At 42.1% G+C, this 22,489-nt stretch overlaps 1 protein-coding gene across 1 annotated transcript in view; it reads right to left on the reverse strand.

The window, feature by feature from the left end:
• Positions 1-22,126, reverse strand: part of GMDS (GDP-mannose 4,6-dehydratase) — a 404,838-nt gene extending 382,712 nt beyond the window's left edge. Inside the window, exon 1 of the mRNA XM_027451691.3 lies at positions 21,891-22,126. Within this exon, the coding sequence (XP_027307492.1) occupies positions 21,891-21,956 (66 nt within the window). The 5' untranslated portion in view covers positions 21,957-22,126. The remainder of the gene's footprint in view (positions 1-21,890) is intronic.
• Positions 22,127-22,489: the final 363 nt, after the last annotated feature.

The raw sequence follows: 22,489 nt of genomic DNA on the forward strand, positions 1-22,489 counted from the left end.
ATCACTTCAGGCTAAAATTAAGAAAGCCTTCACATTAAGCTCTGTTTGTACAAAATAAGTTTGCTATGAACCTAAATACACAGAGGTTCAATTCCTACTAAAAGTGAAAAATATTTTTATAAACAGAAGTTTGGGATTTTAAGATGTCATCTTTTAATTACAGTTAAAGTACTGAGATCATTACCTATGAACGGGCTGTTGAAGTTTTAGTTTAGTGGAGAGTTTTCAATCTCAAATTGAGAATCAAGATTTAGAGTGAAGGTCTTTTCTGCGGTTAAACAAAGTCTTATTCACATCCAACATACTGCAGTCACTTGATTCAACATTATAAATCTACAGGCAGTTTCTGAACACCATCAGAACTGATTAGACACCTATACACACACCTCATTTCATTTAGTGTAGAAATGCCTGTAGCAGTTCAGAGCTCTTAAGTATTTGTGGCTAAAGTCTGCACTTAAAACAAAGCTTTTGACTGACATCATTCTGATTAGTGTACGAGATCTCTGGTGCACTTTTGTCGATCTGCAACTATCATAGAGAAGGGCTCAAACCTCAGCCTCCATCTCCACACTAATGGTGAAATAACCAACCATATATACCAAATTTAATCTATAAAATAAGACTTCATTTTATCGCTAAGCTGACAAGTTGCCACTTGAAACAGATGTTGGTATCACCAATAAGGACACCAAGGTCTGCACCTCCCCCAGCCTCTCACTTTCCATTGAGTGAGTAGCCAAAATAGAGCAACACATACACTTCTGACAAGGAAAGTTTTTTTGACAAGCTTTTGCAGCGGACATTTGTCTCTTCAGTGCACTGGAGCAGATCATCATCTCTTTAATCCAACACCACTGTGTCCTACAACCCCACGGGAAAGAGATACCAGATGACAACATTCAAGGGAGAAAGAGCTTTTCAGATCATCCTCAAAAATCAGGACTGCTTCTCTGACTAGAGCTCTCCAGGCATCTTAAAGAAAAGTTTGCCAGAAGCTATGTTTATTCCTCAGAAAATGAATGAGAGGAAAGCACATGCACCAAGACACATTAAATGCCTGCCTCATTGCTGACAGAAAGAAGAACAAAGGAACCAGCAAGCTGAGGGAAAGAGCCTCAGCTGGATTCAATATCCACCTTATTGAGAAAGTCTTTCCTTCCTCTTTCCCTTTCTTTCCTTTCTAGCTCAGCTGCAGGCAGACAGAAAAGGTCCTCAACCTCTGGAAACAGATAAAGAAAAGGAATTGCAGCATCTTTCTACTAATTACATTGCTCACACTTCTTCCTAAAGAGCTCCTGCTGAGCTGCTCATCCATGATCAGTCCCAAGTACAGCAGTTCCAGCACCCGTGCAGTGTTCCTGCTGCTTCACCCTCTGACCTGGTTCTTCCATGTTTCCTTCTCTCACAGAGGAATGGGACGGACAGAAGTTAGAGAACCAAATCTGGCCCACACACCACATGAGATGCCGCAGCCCATTAAACACAGTACAGAGGTCTGTTATTTTGCACAGAATGTTTTTTTAATTTTGTACAAACAACTTTGAAGAATAGCACCCGATTGCCTGTTCAGCAAATACTTTATTTCTCAAGGGTCACTTCCAAATTGAATTACATTTAAACCAAAGACTATGCTCCATGTTGACAATATGCAATAGTTGATTTTGTATTCTCCAAGTTGAAAAATATTAACAGAAGACCCACAGGAACAGTAGCACACACAATGTACGTGGGAGAAATCCAGTATTTCCTTCACATTTCTGTTAAAAACTGAGAAGGTCCCTACTAAGAGCCCCAAAACATAAGACTGTCATTGTACTGCAGCACAAAGACCATGTTTGGCATAATACATTGACACAAAACAGAAGGTTATCATCATAGCATGTGGCATTTACAGAGCTTGCGTACTTCAGCTGTGACAAACAACGCCTGTTTCTTTTTCAAGCATAGAAATAGCAGTCATTGTTTTCAGCAATTAAAAGATATCAAGAGCTGTTACCCAGAAATCAAGGAGTCCTATGAACAGCCTGTCCCAGGCAGCTTTGATTGCAACATTTTTAACTAGGGTCAAAACTGAGCATTGAATAGCTGCAGTCAATCATGGTAGGTCAAGAGCAAAGTGCTGCCCCATCTCCCTCACCAATATCCACAGCTCTACTGATATCTCATGCTCTGGCACCTCGGATCAACAGCAGCAAAACAGGCAGTGAAAACAAATAAAAGGACCATCTATTGTGCTATTTAGCACTGGACAACAGATTTAAAAGGCATACTGTATAAAGAGCCCGAGGATAAATTAAGGGAACAGATTACATTGCAATAAGTGTTGTAGGAAGTTTGTATTTAAGGACAAAATGTTTTAAAACACTTCAGTAAAAATGGCTGTAGTTTTGCTCAACTGTTTTCCTCCTACAGGAACGTAGGGAAACTGAAGCACAGGATGCGAAGGACCTGGGTGTGAAATGCAGGGAAATATCACATCCTTTCCAACAAGGAGTCCTCATCTCTACCACGGCATTTCTATGCTGGACACATCACATGTAAGACTTGGACAGTCATTAATGATGCCTTCCTCATTTTCCAAAGGCAGTAGGTGAGATCTTCAGGGACACTCCAAACTTGTTAAGATTCTGAACATGCCAAAGCAACAGCTAAAGGAACCTTGCTCTTAGTGTATTAAGCATCTTCAAAAAAAAAACAAAACAAAACAAAACATGTGGAATCTATTAACTTCTGTTGACTGAGGTTCAAAAACCTCAACATAGAGCCACACTTGACACAAAAGGGCTGCCCTCTGCTCTCCTTCTGCATCCCATGCAAGAAGGCACGTGACTAAAAGGCAAGTCAGGTTTTCACTGGATTGTTGAGCTGATCTTTCTCTCTGCTAGCTTTTTATCAGTTTGCTGATCTGACTTCCCTCTACAAGACTCCTCAAGGCCTTACCCTCACAGCTTCCTCCCTGTACAGGCCCCCCTCTTACTGCTTACCTAAATCTCAGATGCAGGATGCTCCCCGGCTCCAAACCTGTTCCCAGTCTCCCAGGTTTACTTCCTTCACGTGCCCGTTCCCAGTTTCCCCTTAAAAGCCCTTCACCCACCTCTGACACCATCCATCCCTTTCCCAAACTCTTGCTGCAGCCCCATTGCTCAGCCCAAATCAGCCGTACTGCCCCACATCTCCTGACTGCCCCTGCTCCGTTTCACCAGCACACAGTGCCAAGCTTCTTGTCCAGCACGATTTCAATCAGCCACTTCAGCAGATAACCCCTGCCTCAGGTCTATTTCAAAGCTTCCAGTCCCTGTTTCTCTTCTCCTGTACAATGCCGACCCACTCCTAACAGTCCTCACTTAGGATTACAGCACGGTTCTTCTGCCTCTTGATCCAAACCACCTAGAACACAAAGCAAAGGAGAGGTACTGTCAGATTTCTTTCTGGTTTCGCAGCCTCATCCTAGCTCACTGAAGAAGAAAAGCCCCATCAAACCTCAGATACAACAGTCTGGAAAATACTTCACAAGCCCACAGGGATGCTGAGTCTAGCGAAAGAAAAAGCTGTAAGGACTGGAACATGGCCAGCATGAAGAAAAACCTCAGAAGTCGGACAGGCAACACCATGAAGTCCCTATTTGACTCCAAGAGTCATTTTCAAAAGATTTTATTAGCATAGTCCAGAGACAAAAGCCCTTATCTCAAAAAAGAATTTGAGACCGTGCTCCAAACTACTGACCCTACCCCAAAGTGGTAAGATCATGCAACCCTTTAAAACTTCCTCCCTCCTTCTCACACTTGATTTTTCATTACAGTTGGCTCATTTGGACTGAAAAGTTATGGAACAGATGGCTGTAGGAAATTTTAGGATCAACCAGAGAAACCTGGCAAGAGACAAAGGCGGCAAAACACTGGTTTTCAGGAGGAAGTTTCTGCAAGCCTATGAAGTAGACGAAGTACTACTTTACCTTGTTTTCCCTATCCTTGATTGTCCTGCCAGTTACCCATAAGCAAAGCTTTCTCACTGACACTGGAACAGAAAACCAGCTCAGGTTATAAGAAATCTGAAAGTATATATGTTGCTACTACAAAACTTGAAATAAATGCTTAAGTAAAAACATTCCCAAACATGTGTAAAAACACAAGGATTCCATCCTATTCCTATTAAAGTTGACTTCCTTCTCAAAAAAACAAGGAATGAAACCAAGATCTTTGTCAAGACAACAGAACAAGAATCTTTAACATATATTTTCCGCAGGAACCAAAGCGAATATACTTTTTGCCAAAAAACAGAAACACATACTTGTATTCTTCATCAGCATCCAAGATTCTTAAAAAAGGCTGCCACTAAGCCAAAGCAATACATTCCTTCTGCAGCAACTTATTTTGTATCCCAATGAACAAGCTTATGCATAAAGTTTTCAAAGGAAATATTCAGAAACTGACTTTAAATAGTCTTTCAAGATAATTTTGATTGGATAAAAATATTAGCACCTCCTGAAGTTACCTTTTGATGCAACAGTTCTACAGTTTCTTCTGCGTGGAAGAAGTATGTAAATCTCTACACATCTGGACAACACTAAGTCCCAAGTAAAAAAAGAATAAAGCTGTTGTTTGCCAACTTTGTGGCTTTTTTCAGGCATATGAAAAACTTAAGTCTGGGAACAAACTGGCAATTTCTCAAGTCCCTGAGAAGGACAGATAGAAGTACCATGAATTACTTTGCTCATTACCCAGCACTACATCACAGCACAGCACGCCAGCTGTGACACAGTGAAACACTGTTTAGGAAGACGCATGTTTCATAATTCTGTATCTGGACAGAACACTGCTCATTGAGGAATTTTTCTCCCTTCCCACTCAAATTTGGGAAATTAAGGTGCTGACATCAGCTCTAAAGTCAACCATCAGTTTGAAAGCTTGAAAAGGGTGGGGGGAAAAACAGCGGCAGCTGTAGCTGCCAGTGACAGCAGTTCTGTGAGGGATTTTCCTAATAATCTAAAATCAACAGCACAGGAGGTGGGCAGCTAATGGTCATGTAAGAAAGCTCAAAATACAAAAGAGCCAATGGGAAAAAGAGACCCAAGAATAAAGTGGAGAAAGTTAAGATACCAGAAAGACAATTTCTTACTGCTTACACATGCGCCCTTCCACCTATGATAAAAATCTCAGGTTTAGGCATGACCAACACCATTCTGCAGGCACAGCCATGCATCCAGAGAGCACGTTGGGAAATGCATTTATCAGAGTACTGCCTTCAGCTAGAGCAAGGAGCACAGCTGCTCTTTAGAAGCCTGCTCTCAAATCAAGGAGCGAACAAAAATCACTGAGCAAACAATTCCTTTCCAAGCATATATCATCATTGCTCACTGACCGGGGCTTTGGTTTTTGGTGAATGAAATCAACTAATAAACAAGTTGATAGCTACTTGATTCTCTTTTAGTAGTAAACCACCATGCCACTCTTTCCCTTGGAGAAAGTGCAGATCTCCCACCACGTCAGCCAGCCTTGCTCTGGTGACTACAGGCACTCAGTCTCTGTCTCTCCCTCTAGATGGAGAGCTTTCCTCTGCCACTGCTGCACAGCCCCACATGCTGCAGCTGGGATGGGAGGGGGAGAACTACTACTGTAGGGTCAGTCTGTCAGGGTATACGTCTCCATTAAGTGTCCACGTAGCAGAGAAAAATCACCACACACGAGTGGAGGCAACACCAGCACAGAAATTAAATTCTACCCATCAGAACAGCCTTTATGGGATTTTCTAGGTCACAAGCATCCTGATCATCCATTCAGGGAACAGAGGGAAGCAGCACCATGTTCTGTTCAGAACAGTGCTGTTTTCAGATTTTGAGCTCGGGCTTTCTTCATTTCCCTAAACCATTCTGCTTTCCTCCATCTCAACAACAATTGATCTCCTTGCTCATATCGCCACACACGCACACACTTTCTTCACTAATCACAAGGATCAGGCAAAGCAGACAAAAATTTCTATGCCCATCTCAGACTTCAACGTGTTTGACAGCAGTTTTAAATAATAGAGAAAGTATAGAGCTGACTTAGTCCTGTTCGAGTTTTGCTCCCAAGAGGCCTGAACACCTTTCACAGATGTCCAGAATCACAGAAGCTCTAGGTTGGAAGAGACCTCAAGATCATCGAGTCCAACCTCTAACCTAACACTAACAGTACCCACTAAACCATATCCCTAAGTTCTACATCTAAACGTCTTTTGAAGACTTCCAGGGATGGTGACTCCACCACCTCCCTGGAGCAGCACTCCTTGATAATGCTTCAGATACCTGAAGCACCTTCTGTCTATGTAAGGTCCCGTTACTTACCTAAACCAATAATATTAATCACTGAACTTTTCATCTAGTGTTTGTATCTTGTCATGAGGAATTCACAGGAAATAGCTGAAAGGTAAAAGCTTAAAGAAAAATCAGGTACAGTTGAAGTACTGAGAATGACAACCAAATCAACTAAATAATCAAGAAATCAAGAATCAAGTCAGAATTTGTTTAAACAACCACCGATACCTTCAAGCAACCTGTCATTTTTCACCTTTAACCAGTATTTCAGGACTAGTAAGTTTATTCATGCTCCTTCCTCTCCCCCCCCCCCCCTTATGGTTTAGGCAAAGAAATTCATTTATTTAAACTCAGGAGCAAGCTTGCTTGAAAAAATAAAATCTCTGAAGTAGAGTTTTACTCTCCCATTGAAATGGATCATCACATCTTTAAATTTCAGTCTTCTGTCTCTTGACAGAAGAGGAGTTGGTCTTTGCTCGGCTAGGCAGCAGTAATGTTGCTAGAGCCATCAGAACAAAGTGAACTGGAAGGCAGCAAGACCAGAAACTTCACCTTTACAGTTTTTCCTTCTCTTTCTCTTGTTCCCTCCCCAACATCATTTTTCCATTGAATTAGTCAGCCTTTTTCCATATAATTAATGAACTAAGTGTGGCTACATGTATTAACAAAGATGGCAGTATGCTAAGAGTGTTAATTCTGCAAGTCTGGTCTCCATGCTAATTAAGCCATTCCTCCTATAAAGTCTCTTAAAAATCTAACAACTTTCAGCTAGATGGAGTTCAAATAATTCATTACCCAAACTGTTTAAAGGTGCAACTATATACCCATGCATGCTACAGTATCCAACACATCTTTGAAATCCATAGTAAAGCATTATCATTCGCAAATAAGCCTCACATGTGTTTTACAGATGTCAGCAAGCTCAGGCACAGACTGAGGAGAAAAGGAAATGTATTGGTACCATACCACTTCTGCTAGCCATGTTTCAACAGCAGTCCCAAGGAGGTTATAACGAGAGTTGAACAAAGATTTGTTTGCTTTATAGGTGCCAGAAGCCACACAGAAAGTTGCTCAGTTCTCAAACAAGTAACTTACTTCAGTTTCTCCAGAGGTCAGGATAACTGTGCATTATTGCATTAATCAGCACTACCTGAAAGAGGCAATGCACCAATGCTCAATTAATTTCAATTCAGGCTCATTGATAACCAGAGGAGTAGGCACAGTTTTCTAGTTTGTTTTATAGAGAGCATTTCACCAAGCTGTCTGAGGAATGACTATAGCCACCTAAATTATTCCAAATTCAAGTTCCGTACACAGTCACTCCTTTGTTCTCCCAACACCACTACATAAACCAGAACCAAGAGGGAGCAATAGAAAGCCTTGCAACAGGAACTCTGCTTTTGCATTCAGTCATCCATTCTGTTAAAAGCGCATGACATTGTCAGCATATACACCCAGCAATAGCTGAGAAAAATCTTTACTACTGTATTCACTTTCCCTTGCTGGTGTTAGAAACATAGGCTTTTTCCCTCAGATCTGCTGTTCCCTCAGTTCTGGTAATACTGTAGCTAACTCTCAAGATCTCCTGCCAACTGAGTATCAATGGCACACCAGTAAAACTAGAGAAATCAGCATTTTTCCAAGGAGACTGACAATGGAAACATCAGATCAAGTGAGGCTGCCCATTATCACAAGCAAGCCAGGTTTTCTACTTTTCCCTACCAGAAAGCTGCACTTCAAGAATTAAAAGTAACGAAGATTTTCAACATATGGATTTTTATGACTAAAAACCTCAAAAGGAAGAAAGAGTCAGAAGGCCTCTCTGCAAAAAATAATCCTGGAATTAACATGATTCATTTGAAAACTTACCAAGTGTTGTCTTCTAAGAGTTATTATACGTGAACACCTGTAAGGAGCCAACTATTAATAGCACCAATGAAACTGTCACACAAAAACAAAGAAGTGCTACTTGTGGCACTATGATTCAGGTTGTGTCAGCAGTTTGATTTTCATGACTTTAACACCCAGCTGTGAAAACTGCCTTCGGTAGAACCAAGCATATTACGCCTCTATCCATGGGGAGCAACATTTCTGTTTTCACTGGGTAAAAATGCAAGAGTCAATTTTAATACATAATCTCTGGATAATAAGATCCAAAATTTGCAAGCCGTTTTTGGATATAATCATTGCCAAACAGACTATACCTTAAAAGGCAGTTTGGTAAATACTGCAAAGCAAACATGGTGGAGTGCAAGAAGTGGGGAAATAAGAATGTGTGATTTCCTATTTTGGCATATGTACCTCAAGAATTAGAGGCATACCAAAGAAACCGTGTGCTAATACAGAATTCACAGCTATAGATCTTTGTAAATTGGACACTGTGTGCTTTAACGCAGAATAGCAATAACATTTATTTTTAAGACATCACTCGAGATTCTTCAAGCAAGGAAATGTGTAAGTAGTAAGCACTGAGTGACTAGTCCTGTGCTAAGTCAAAAGCACCACTCAAGCTGCCACTGGACTTGTCTGTTGTACACAGGAATGAAAAAATGGAGCTTTTCAATTAACCCCATCAGGGATATATTGCTGAAGAGATTCTACAATGAAAGAGCACCTTCTTTTAAATAAAAAGGTCCTGAGAAATTCACAACAGAATGAAACTAGACTCCATAAAGGCTTTCTCCTAGTATAATTAGATGCATCAGGCATATTACAAGAATTTGGGATTTTATTCTACTTAATAGCCAAGTTTAATTATGATGAACATTAAATACTGCCTTAGAAGGTTAGCACCACTAACTGTGAGGAAAAGCAGTAATGTCTTAGCTATGTTCAGTAATATGGCAATTTACTTAATTAAACACTGAATTTTAATAATGTGATTTCCTACCTGCCTCTCATTGTACATAAACACATACTAGAGCTATGTTTTAGACTTAACTACATAATGCTAAAGACAGTACAGTCTTACTGTAAAGGTAAGAACAATAGAGTAGCTTTTCCTCCAGGTCTTTTGTATATCTCTTCCCTTTTCCCATATTAAAATGAAGCTTCTTCTCAGAGGAAGACAGGGAACTAGGAAGATTTAAAGGCAATGCACTTCATTCCATAGACTTACAAGCCTCTCTCTCATCCATCTGTCCCTCAGAGTCCAAGACACACTAGAGGGAAAGCTGAAGGTACAAAATACTGAACTAAATAAAAACTTTCTGAACTAAAAATCTTTAGCCTTTCTCTAAGCCATATTGAGAGGCAAGTGTTGATAATTAGCCAATTACACTCCTATAAGATCAAATCCTTTTAATGAGAGCAATTAGAAATCCATCAAAACCACTGTCATTGAAACTCAAGAACTAGTCAGGATCAAGCCAGTATTATTTTGCTCAGCATACTGAATCACTCAAAAGATTTTAGACCTTCCTGAAGGAGGTGGGCTTGTACTTCCTTCAGGAGGAATCTCTAATTGATTTTTGGCCACCCTTTCCCTTTTCCTACCATCTAGGGCTATAAATCGGCCCCATCCTGTCCTTCAACACACACAGGCCATATGGTAGATGCCAATATTTGTAAGTAGTTATAGGAACATTTTATGAGGGGAATATGGACAGACTTGAGCTTACATTGAAATGCCACAGCCTCAGTAAACCAATAGACAGAAATGCCTGAATTCTCCAGAGGGTTTTGGAAGCAAAACCATTATATTTTTGGCTATGCACATGGTTTAAGATGAAAGTTACAGTACACATGATAGAGTAACATGAGACATCAATGAGGCCAGGTAACGTAAGCTCTCCTTACTACAAGGAAAGAGACTACAAGTCAAACTCACATTTGCCTATCCTATAGATTGCTTCAAATAAAATAAATGCTTCCTCATTACAGAACGAAGTGCTACGTGGGGCAATCTATGCATAAGTACCACCAGGTGGTCACCCTGAGCACCTTTCAGTCAGCAGAGCAAACATCCGTGTAGCCAACACAAGTTACAGCACAACTCTTTTTATCCTGAGGTAGGAACATGCACTTGATCAAACAAGCCTGCACTCTGAACTTAATCAGCTAGATAACTCTCACCCACCTAAGCCTAGAAACTTGCTGAGATATAGACACATGAGCAAGGAGGTTCCCACTTGAAGTGACGGAATCCATCCACTAGTAACACAAGCTCGTATGAAGAAGGAAATGAAACAGCTTCAATTAATTAGTGCAAGTTCACCATTGCATTTCTGTAAATCACACGAAGTATTTCCAACAGAAACTCAGCCTACTTAACTGGTGTCAAAAGTAAGCTGTACGTCCACCTCTGCAAATGCCAGCTACAACGTTTAATGACTGGGAGGTTGTCTATTATTTCAAATGCATGTGGACTCCCTCACATTTCACTCTTTAGACACCATGTTAAGAAAAATATTTATGTATCAGCAATAAATTAAACCATTACTTTACAGTTTTCAGTTTTATCAAAATAAATACAGTGTTACTACAAATACAATGTTATTGCTCAGGGAATTTTAGTACTGTAAAGGCTCTGGATGCTTTCTATTTGCCAAGTCCGTGTTATGCTTCCCTTTAACTGATGAAGGTAACAGATAGCTGTTGATAAGGTGGTGTGGTGATAAGGACTGTCAGCATGCATGTGGCAAAGCTGAACTGGACTGCAAGAGGAATAAGCAGTCAGCATCTTCCCATTTAAGTGTTACCTCCCAATTTAAAGAAAGTCCAGTTTTTCATACTGTTTAAAAAGCAGCACAATAGACAGTGTAACAATTTGAAATTCTATCCACCCTTCCTAAATTAAAGAATCATACCATAATGTTTCTGCAATGGTGTTTTTTTACACCATGACATTCTGCAAAAGTACAAGAATATTAATAAAAGCGCAGCAAATATTAGATAGGATTTTTTTCACCTATTTTTCATTATTAAAGAATGAAATAGGAGTCTTACTTTCTCATTCTAATCGTAAGTTTCCTTAAGTTTCAAAATGAAAAAAGGATTGAAACAGTTGCACTGTTTCATAATAGAAAAGGCTGCAATAAGAATATGGGAACATAAACTTCTTAAATTTCCTACAATGAGCTGATAAGCATTAAACAGAAATCAAATACATGAAGCAAAACCACATAGCCACAGATGCAGGAACAGCTATGAGTATGACTACTCCCCTAAAATGGGCTGGAAAGGGCATAAACTGAAGTTTAGCTCTTAGTCTTTGTGACTTCCTTGCCTTCTCATCTTCAAGAAGAGTTCTGCAACTATTTCAGCTTCAGTAATGAAAGGACAGGTGCTACTGAGTCTGCAGATCTATAACAGCAGAGCCTCTGAAGCTGTTTAAAGGCCAGTCATTCCGAAACTGCTCTTTCTCTCTCCAGTATCACTGCAAGCATAGTGGGAGGAGGTGAGGACACGATAAAAAAATATCAATTTGTAAGCAATAGAGATTGCCAAGTTCCACCAGTGCAGACCAGGCTTGGGGCTCAGCTGAACAACATTTGATCAGGAACAGCCAGTTCAGCTTCAGTAAAGGCTTCTTGGCCATGTCTTCTTAAGCATTCCCATGAAACACATCTCACAAAGCTACTGGCATGGGCACACCATCTATAAGACGAAAGAATATAGACTTCTGTATGCAAATCTGAATGAAGATGTGTGTCCCCCTTTTATACCGCACATCCTATAGAGTTGTAATGATATTCTCATTTCAGAAGCAAACAGCATGCTAAGTTTTGGCATCAATATTTTGACAGACGACTACCATATAATCATGGGAAAAATTACACTGACATGAAAACCACAATTATTTAGCTGTACGAAATCCAGAAAACTTTGCCAGAAATTTCAGCATCTGAAAAAACAGCCTTCTCCACATCAGTGTTTACGCTTTTAGAGAACTGTATCACAAAAGTAGCAAGTATACCAGAAAAAAATAGCTGTTCACCCTTCTAAAAAAGGAAATTGAAACTAAAATGATGTTATGGATCACCACTGGCATCACTGATGAAGCCTGACACACCTAATGCATCTGAGGAGATCCCACATGCATGAAGTGTTTAGAAAAAGAGGCACACCTACTTCCTACCATAGGATGCCTGCATTTTGACAAGTAGCAGCCTAAACATCCCGGTGGTGTGTCCCGGATCCAGAATAGCACCAGCCACTTACAGAGAGGGACTAGAGGAGCAGTCAGAAGGGATTGCAATGTATCAGACTAGAAACAAAAGTCATTAACAGTGTGCCTATATAGGAACAGTCAGAAGCACTCCTTGCCTGATTTGGGGCTTTCTTCTCTTCTACACGTACATATTGTTCTATACACCTTAGGAAAGGCTCATTTACCATTTCATGAGTGGGAAATATGTTCAAGCTACTTCTGGCATAGGTCCATACATTTAGTCTGAGTAGGAATCTCCTATTTTCAAGTTGCTAGTTTTTTGTTTTGGTTTGGTTTGGGGGGGACTTTGCTTTTTGTGGTTTTTGGTTTGTTTGTTTTGACTGTATGTTTTTAGGGCTTCCCATACAGTTTGGTGACATACCACCTCAAAATACCTTCAAATACACAAGAACAGAAGAACAGACAGTAGACCTGGCAGTGCATCTCTCAGCCACATGCTTTTGCACCATCCTGAAAGGTGGAAGTTTACAGATTGAGCATTATGTACATCACATACAAAAGGATATCTCCTCTAAAGTGAACGATGAGAAAGCTGAGAGGCAGGTCTTTAACAGTTATGCAGGTGTCAGATACGAAGCAGAGACACAGTATCTTTTCATTACAGCCAAAGCACCTGAATAGACTTTCAAAAAGACAATTCCCCCCTGCAAACAGACAAAATTTTATGACAGACCATAGGAATTCCCCATAGAGAGGAATTCTCAAGCAGCAATAACTGGGTCAAATGACAGCTAAAACCAGAAAGCTTTCATAGAAAGGTAACTATCTTACCACATTTAAGAGTCAGCTTTTTCCAGAGCAAGCATATTTTCTTCCTATTATTTCAAATGTGTTCAATTATAGTAATCATAGCACCAACTAGTTTATCTTCTAGGAAACTTTCCAAAAAACAAAGATCCACAGCATCCCACACCCAAGGCAAGTTATTTTTGTAGCTGACATACTTGTTGGATCACTGTATTTTACTGATCATCAGTACAAAGCTGGTGTGATAACATCAACTTTTATGTGACCAATGTGACTGTCTGATGCAAGTTGCACCATTACTCAACGCAACTGAGTTGTCACCTGGTAGTGAGAAATGCTATTCAGCAGAACCTGAACAGATTCCAACCAGATAGAAGTCGGACACATCCTTAGACAATTTGCTTCCTGTCAGATCACATTCAAGTTGCAAAGCAAAACTGTTTCCCATTCTTTTTTTTGATGTCTTAAAAAAGTGGACAAAAAACTCTTAAAGAAAGCCTGACTTGGGTATACTACTTGTGTGCACATGTGAACAAACAGAAGCTGTTACAACATTTATATTGCATGTGAAGAAGTTTAATTGCTTAAGGACACATAAAAGGCATAGGTGATGAGACAATACAGCTTACATCAAGTTGTTTGTCAGGCTTCATTACGGATTTAGATTGTGAAAACTGTGCACACCCTAGAAACAACAAAAAAAAAAAAAAGCACAGTAGGAACTTTCTAATAACAGAAGGCAGATAGGAGAGAATTCCACTCTTTCACCTCATCTTCCCATAGCTTTCCTTTGTTGAGTATTTTAGACAGAATGGGCTCACACATACAGAACCCAAAGGAATTCCTTGACTGAGGTACTGAAGAAGAGAATTTATATGACAGAACGTGAGAAACAATAAGAAAAAGCTTTTATTTTGCTCATTTGGCTAAAAAGCAAATTAGCAAGAAGAGATTTAGAGCAAGATAACATGCACCTGTGAGAGAAAGTTAAGACACCTACCATTACATCGACTTTCTCTCACACCATTGTTCACCTTCTGGTTCAAAGGAATGACACTTTTTAAAACAAGCCTGAGCTATAATGCACCAGCAAAAAAAGGGAAGCAGAGCTGACAAGTTTGTAAGAACAAATAACTTAATCAGGATTCAAGTCCAGACTCAAATGCCTAAAGAAGCTGGGATAAAGGTGTGAGAATTTGTCAAGAGAGAAAGTATTTCATGCCTCACCAACAGAACATTGTACCAAATAAATAAAAGCACAGGTAAGCACAAGGAAACTCAGACTCAGTCGCGGCACTCCTCACGGAAATAAGATCTGGAAAACAGAATTAACACTAGGATGAACACCAGTATCATAACTGCACTGAAAAAACTTTTATGCAGCTTTCTTGGATTACAGGAATCAGAGCAGTAACCTTTCTGTTCTTCACACAGTCCACCGCAGCAGGCAGTACTCCATTTTCCTTGCCCTCCTGCATAGCTACCTGTTTTCTAGGAAATAGACTCCCTTCTGCACAAAACTCAACAGCTAAAATAATGTGAAAGAGGCAATTAGAGGAGAAACAAGACCAAAGCTTAGTGAGAGAGCATTATATCACAGGAAGAAGGGAATTATCTCTTCAGTTTGGATTGGCTGTAGGTATATTGAGAGAAAGATGCTCAAACCGTAACATTTTAGAGAATACAGAAATACAGGAACTGTTTACTCTGATGGTCACCAGTCTTCATTTTAAAAAATGCAATGAACAACAAAACTAAGAAATTCATATGCTGCTGGTAATGGGATACACTGCTCCCCTTGTCAATCTGGGCAGCAGTGGCAATAGCTCCCCATGGCTATCCACATCATGAACCTTCATGCTTTACTTAGCATGCTTGCTTAGCACAAGTCAGCTTCCCGAACACAGATTGGGTACTATGCCTCTATCTTTCTCATACCTTCGCACTGTTAGAACATACTTTAACACTGTAAAGTACTGAACACACTCCAGAAAGTTTATCTACTTTTATACCAGGTACATATCACTGTATGCAGTATCTTATAATTCACTTGCTGTTGACAATGTTTTACAGCCCACATCCTGTGGGCATCTTGTTCAAGCACAAGGAACTGGATTGCCTCCACTGATCCTTGAGTCAACACCTGTTATCTGTGCTGCTTTACCATGACTTCCCTTTCCAGTAATCAGCCTGAGAATAGACTTTTTAGCAGCCATAAACACTGAGCAAAGTTGCGCAAGGATGGAAAGAAAAAAAAAAGGAAGTTAACACCTCAAGACAAGCATATGGACTAACCTTGTATCAGCAACACTTCATGAATGTGTTGTAGCTCACCTGTGCTCAAACACCCCCCCCCCCACAACTGCATTATGCATTTTTGCAGGTAATGGTATACAGCTGGGCTCCTCTGAGCAGGCACAGACAGCATGGTCTGGATTCTCAGCTCTTGGAGAAGATAAAAGTCCTGCCAGTCCGCATAGAGTTGTGGAGCATGAAACAGCTGAAAGGTAGTAAAGCAGAAGACCATTTAATTGGTAATTGCCTTAGATAACAAGTCAATGCATTAAGTGAATTAGAGCAACTGGTAGTTCTCCTCCCTTCAAAGGAAGAGCTGAGAGAAAGAAATTATGGCATATTTTCTAAATTAGGGCCTGTGCTTTCAGATAGTATTCTAGCCTCCTGTTTCACTCTGACATTTTCCAAGACTATTTTCTCTAGAGTTCTGGGTGAAACATGATGGCAATACTTTATACTCCGTAAAACGAAAGACCTGGAATTATAGTTTAGGTAAGCTTGGGTTTCACCCGACAGCCATTATTCACGTGCTGCAAAACTTAACTAGGCACTTACACCACCTCCTTGTCTGATTGTGGTTGTTCAGCTTCTGATACTATGGTGGTTTTACTCAATCACTTAAGCTGATATCAGAAAGAACAGACCTCTAGATCACACAGTCCTAGATCCATGAACAAGCCAGGATGAGCTAGAGCAGGTTGCTCAGGGCCATATCCAGTTTCATTTTGGATACCTCCATGGATAGACCAAGATAGACATCCTCTCTAGGCCATCTGTTTCAAGGCTTGACCACTCTCACCATTTAAAATACAAGCACACACACAAGCATCTGTCTCAAGATCAATTTATATTTCAATTTGAGCCGAAATTACTGTTCCTCCTTCTCTGCAGCCTCAAACTAAGATAAGGATGCTCAGCACATCTGAAAGCCTCACTCAAGACAACTCTTGGCTATTCAAAGACAGCCGCTGAAATAAAGGGCACCTAGTTTCAACCCAGACAATGCCTGTATTAATGAAGAGGCAGAACTGCTTATCCATAGCTTTACATGTAGCCTATGCAGTTTCAGTGAGATCCAGCCTGCTATTTCTTTGCCAAACAGCAGGTGAATTTGACAGAAATGAAGGCACCTGCATAGAAGCTGTTGCTAGTAGGGCTACTATATGAGCTCTCATTTACAAAGCAGAAGCATAACTGATTTCACTGTCTACAATTTGCGAAAGCCTCTGGCCTCGTATTGACATGAGTTCTAGTGTATTACTTCATCAAAACTGGGTGGACAGCCGGACCCAAAGAGTCATGGTGAATGGAGTTAAATCCAGTTGGAGGCTGGTCACTAGTGGAGTCCCCCAGGGCCCAGTCCTAGGGCCTTTATCAATGATCTGGATGACGGCATTGAGTGCACCCACAGTAAGTTTGCAGATGACACCAGCTTAGGTGCGTGTATCAACCTGCTCAAGGGCAGGAAGGCTCTGCAGGAGGATCTGGATAGGCTGCACCGATGGGCTGAGGCCAACTGCATGAAGTTCAACAAGGCCAAGTGCCGGGTCCTGCACCTGGGGCACAACAACCCCAAGCAGAGCTACAGGCTGGGAGATGAGTGGTTAGGAAGCTGCCTGGCATAGAAAGACATGGGAGTATTGGTTGATAGTCAGCTGAATATGGGCCAGCAGCGTGCTCAGGTGGCCAAGAGGCATCCTGGCTTGGATCAGAAGCAGTGTGGCCAGCAGGGCTAGGGAAGTGATCGTCCCCCTGTACTCGGCTCTGGTGAGGCCACACCTCGAGTACTGTGTTCAGTTTTGGGCTCCTCACTACAGGAAGGACATGGAGGTGCTTGAGCAAGTCCAGAGAAGGGCAACGAAGCTGGTGAGGGGTCTGGAGAACAAGGCTTATGAGGAGCAGCTGAGGGAGCTGGGCTTGTTCAGCCTGGAGAAGAAGAGGCTCAGCAGCGACCTTATCGCTCTCTACAGATACCTCAAAGGAGGCTGTAGTGAGGTGGGGGTTGGCCTATTCTCCCACATGCCTGGTGACAGGATAAGGGGGAATGGGCTTAAGTTGCACCAGGGGAGGTTTAGGTTGGGTATTAAGAACTTCTTTACTGAGAGGGTTGTTAGGCATTGGAAAGGGCTGCCCAGGGAAGTGGTTGAGTCACCATCCCTGGAGGTCTTTAAAAGACCTTTGGATTTAGAGCTTAGTGATATGGTAGTGGAGGACTGTGTTAGGTCAGAGGCTGGACGAGGTGATCTTGGAGGTCTCTTCCAGCCTAAATGATTCTGTGATTCATAACTTAGCTTTATGAGTTAGATGATCATCCTATTGGTCTACAAACTCTTATCTTACCATCTCTCCAGGTAAAGCAGGATAGCACCAGATACAAGATAGACACTATTCACAGCTCACAATCCAGTGACAGAAGTGGGGAAAAAAAGAAACATCAATATAACCCAGTTGTTGGATTCGGCCAGAATATTTTTTGGTATTTCTCCAAGAAATTAAACATCTAAGTATTCTTACAAGCATCAGTATACAGAAAGACAATCAGACTGATTGCTGTGCAGTCAGACTTCCCAGAGTTATTTAAATGCAACTGCAACAGATATTTAGTCATAGTGCCTAGAAAACAAAGCTGTCAGAAAGCACTGCTTCAGCAGCTTCCCCAAACAAGAAACAAGACAGGAGGTAAAGATCTGGATATTCAGTAGTAAATGTTAGTTAAGCTGCTATTTGATTCACAAAAATCTCATTTTCATATAGTGGTTCTTCATAATAGCTCTTCAAAAAAAAATCTAAATCTAAAAAAAATAACAGGTTGTTAAAAAAAACATTTTAATACACACAAGAGGCATGCGTTTCAACAAAATTATTTTTTTCCTTAAATGAAAAGTGCTAAACATCACTCAGAAGTAACTTACCAGCAGACCAATATCTACATGAAACTTCAGAAGCACTTTATCCATCCAAATACAGCAGTTACTCAGACCAGAGGTCACTAGCAAAACAGCAAACTGCAGTTTGCCCCACTGCTGTGGTCTGAGAAGGGAGATAAGGGAAATCTCAATGCTGCAATGGGAGTATATGACACCACTGGTTACACACTAGAGTCTTTTATCAGTAATGCAAGTGGTAGAATGACACCGATTTCACCCCAACCCCACTGGTAAATGCAGGATTTATAGAGATTCGTTTATATACTATAATTTCACAGAGACTATGGTCCAGCTCTTGCATGATCAGGAATTCTGGTGCCAGCTATGGCATTGGTTTTCACTTATGGCTTTACCACCCATGTTGCAACCTCCTTTTGCTATCTGGCTAGAGGTCACAGCCTCCTTCCTATCAGTTACACATTGAACCCTGCAGCACCAGTACTTCTTTTAGGTACTTCCTTCATCCTGTTATCCTCATGATGAGTTTTTAACCAACTGGCGCAGGTAAGCAGGCACATGACAAACTCCTTTTGCTATCTGGAGCAAAGTCACAACCTCCTTCCTATCAGTTAGGCATTGAACCCTGCAGAGCCTGTACTTCCTTTAGGTACAAGATGAAGGAAGTAAGCTGCATGAACCATTTTTAATGGACTGGTGCAGGTAAGGAAGCATATGACATAAGCTTCCATTGACTATACAGAGGAAAATGTGCAGATAGCCCACTTTCTTCTGGCATCCTCCAAAGCCTTGTGAGTCCCATTAGAAGGGAGTAACTCATAAGATGCAGCTATGCCATGTCTCCATGGCATACTTCAATTAAAGGCTGCACCACAGGACAATTCCTGTATCGTGAAAATACAGTCATACCTGGACTCAGTTCCTTCTTCATCATAACAGGATGAAAATCTCCTCTTTTTTCAGGTGAAGAGAAGGATAATTAAGATATTCACAACTACTTGGAAGTTCTCAGAAACGTAATGAGGCATTTGATCTCAAAGTATGCCCACTGTGGCATCGTCTTGACTCAGGAGGTGCCACTGCAGTTCAAGCAGCACTTCATTCGACCTCTTAACACAAAAGAGAAACTCTACATTCGCCTAGAACTGTCACGGTCCGCTTGGCTCAGTATTATCTCCCACCTACCCTTGTTCCAGGAACCAGGCTCCATGGGGCCTTGGTTCAGCAAACAGTCTCGGAGCACACTGGCCACACGCAAACAAAAGCCGGGCTCCTTACATAACACAACTGTGCCAACTCACTTTTCAAAAGAAAAAGAATCCTGCAGCAGAAGGGCCCTAGTTTGAATAAGATTAGTTTACTATCCAATGCTGTTCTGTGCTTTCCTCAGCCTGAAGGGATCCAGGCCTTTATTTCTGCACCCTGAAAGAGTTCCAATTCCAAGCAAGAATGCAGAGAGAGACCAACTCCGTTTAGCCCAGTAATTAAAGTGACAGTCTAGAAAAGACAAAGCCTGAGCTCGTTTCCACTTTCATGTGTCTGTGCATTTTACGCATGATAATTAAGCTTAAAAACATTCTCCCGGAAGGTAGGGCACACAACTTTGCCCATTCTCAGATAAGGAAGAAACAGAATCCAAATCTCCTGTTTCCGGATAAGGCCTCTCCAAACAAAAAAGTCATTAAGCGTAAATAATGACAGGTAAGAAAAAGGGCAAGGAAAATAAATAATGAGAAAAAAAAAATAATGAGAAACTATAGGACCCAGAAAGAGGTTGCTCTCAGCATAAAGCTTTCATCCTAGGCCAAGAGCTGGCAGTCTCATCACTAAGGCACCCAACTTCTTTGGCTAACTTTTAGGTATTCCAGGCCTTTACTAGCTTTGAATCCCTGCATGTTTCAACACTGAAAAAATACGCCTGACAAAGGTTAAACTAAGATGGAAGAGCTGCACTGAAAATAAGGAAAGGTAGCACACAGAACACTGCGCTAAAAGATAATACCACTATGGCTAGAGGCCTCTTACTTTTTAATAAGAGAAACATAACTTCTGTCAATGAATCAGAAGACTACTCATTTAAGTAGTCGTTTGGAAAGCTCTGTCTGTGCTCTTGCTAAAAACAATCATCAAGTAAAAATGTTAGTGTATACAGGTTACCCTTTTTTTTTTTTTTTTCTTTCTCAGACTCAGTTGTATCTCCTTGTCAAACAGCCATTTGGTAGGATTTCTTAACCTGCTCTTGGCAGACAGTCACTAACCTATCAGAAAAAGTGACTCTAAGATATGTTTCAAGAACACGTGAGAACAGGTATAACAAGCTAAAACAAAAACAGCTGATGAAAATTCAAAGCACAGCCCAGGTTCTTTTTGATAAGAGACAAAAACTGCTATGACACTGTACTGTCACTTGATTTATTCCCTCAAAGGTCAGGTCCATTACAAAAGACATAAGCATTGACTAACATCATTGCAGAGTAAAGGATTAACACGCTTGTTTTCACATGCACTTATCCACAGGCCAAACAATTCACGCCAGTACCCCACTGATGGATCTTCAAGCATTACAGGAAAAGTCACCACTGAAGGGGAAGAAGTTCTTCCACGTATGAATGTGTCATTGGTTAAACACAAACCATAAGGGAAAGAAAGCTGATCCACTGATTCTAAGACAAGTAACAATGCTTGCTGTCCCGTGTTACCTACTTAACAGGTTCTACCCATCACAAAAGATACATCCTACAAGCAAAAGTCACTCAGCATGTTCTAAGAAATAGTGTGCAAGCAGAGCTGTCTTTCCACATAGTGGGCAGCATCTATGTTGCAAAGTAAGGTTGATTAAGGAAGTCCAGGGCAACTTTCATTTAGCACCCACTTGGCAGCAAAGATGCAGTAGTGTCAGGCTCCGCGTGGACACACAGCCCAACCAAACACCCAGGCTGCCTGATGGCAGTGAGAGCTGCAGATGCTGTGCACGAACACTCCTGCAGGTCTCCCAAGGTTAAAGCCCACCACTGGCGCATCCTTTTTCACAGAGCGGGAGATGCTGCAAGGCAAACACTTTCATTTTCACGCCACCGAGCGCACCCTATGATTAACCCAACCAAAAATTAAGCAGGGACTGTGACGGACCTGCAGGAAGGCAAAACAAGCAGCCTCAGGAGCTGTTTGCATCATGCATCCTGGGAGGAAAGGCGATGCTGACTGCAAGGATGGCCTGGGACAGGTGATGGGGAGCAAAGGCACAGCCCAGGAGGCAGGCTGCCCTGCAGCACCACGCTGGCAGCTCCAGCTGGAGGGGCTCCCCCAGCCCCTTGCACTGCCTCCAGCAGGTGCAGCTGCCTTCTGATAGAGCTCAGCACTCACCTGTGCTGACGATTCCCTAGGAAACACAGCCGCAAGATCCGCAGGGACCCCCCTCACCCCGTTGCAGCACAGCACACCCCAAACCCATTCAATTCATCCCGCAGGCTGGCTGCATCTCCCCATAGCCCACCCCTACCTGCCCGGTGATGCCGGTGATGAGAGCCACCTTCCTGCCGCACCCCTCCTCTCCTGCCCGTGCCATGCCTGATCGCCGAGGGAAAGGAGCAGGGGCAGCCCGGGGGAGGCGCAGTCCTGCACATGGGCTGTGGCTACCGGCCGGGGCTACCAGCTCGCCCGCCTCCCCGCCGCCATTTCGCGGCTCCCGCCCCGCCCCGCCCCGCCCCGCCCCGCCCCGCCCGCAGGTGCAGCCCCGCCAGGCGCGCTCCCGTGCACGGGGGGGGGAAGGAGAGAGGGAGTAGCAGCCGCGGGAGCGCGCCCCGCTGTCCCCCCCCCCCCAACTCTCGCCTCGCCCCGCCCCGCTCGGCCCCGCAGCCAATCAGCGGCCAGCAGCGCTTCCTTAAAGGGACCCAGCGGAGGAGGGGCTGGCTTCCTGACCGCGTGTCGTGCCTATTGGGGGGGGGTCGCGTCACAGCGCCCCCTGTGGTGTGGAGGAGCGGTGTCCGCCGCTCTGAGGAAGTGTTTTTTTTTAGCGTTTTATTCTATCCGCCTCCCTAATTTTTCAGTCAGTAATCTACAATTCCGTATCTCGTGAGACTAGGCAGCCACATATATGCC

The sequence above is a fragment of the Anas platyrhynchos genome, chromosome 2, assembly GCF_047663525.1.
Source record: "Anas platyrhynchos isolate ZD024472 breed Pekin duck chromosome 2, IASCAAS_PekinDuck_T2T, whole genome shotgun sequence".
NCBI lineage: Eukaryota > Metazoa > Chordata > Aves > Anseriformes > Anatidae > Anas > Anas platyrhynchos.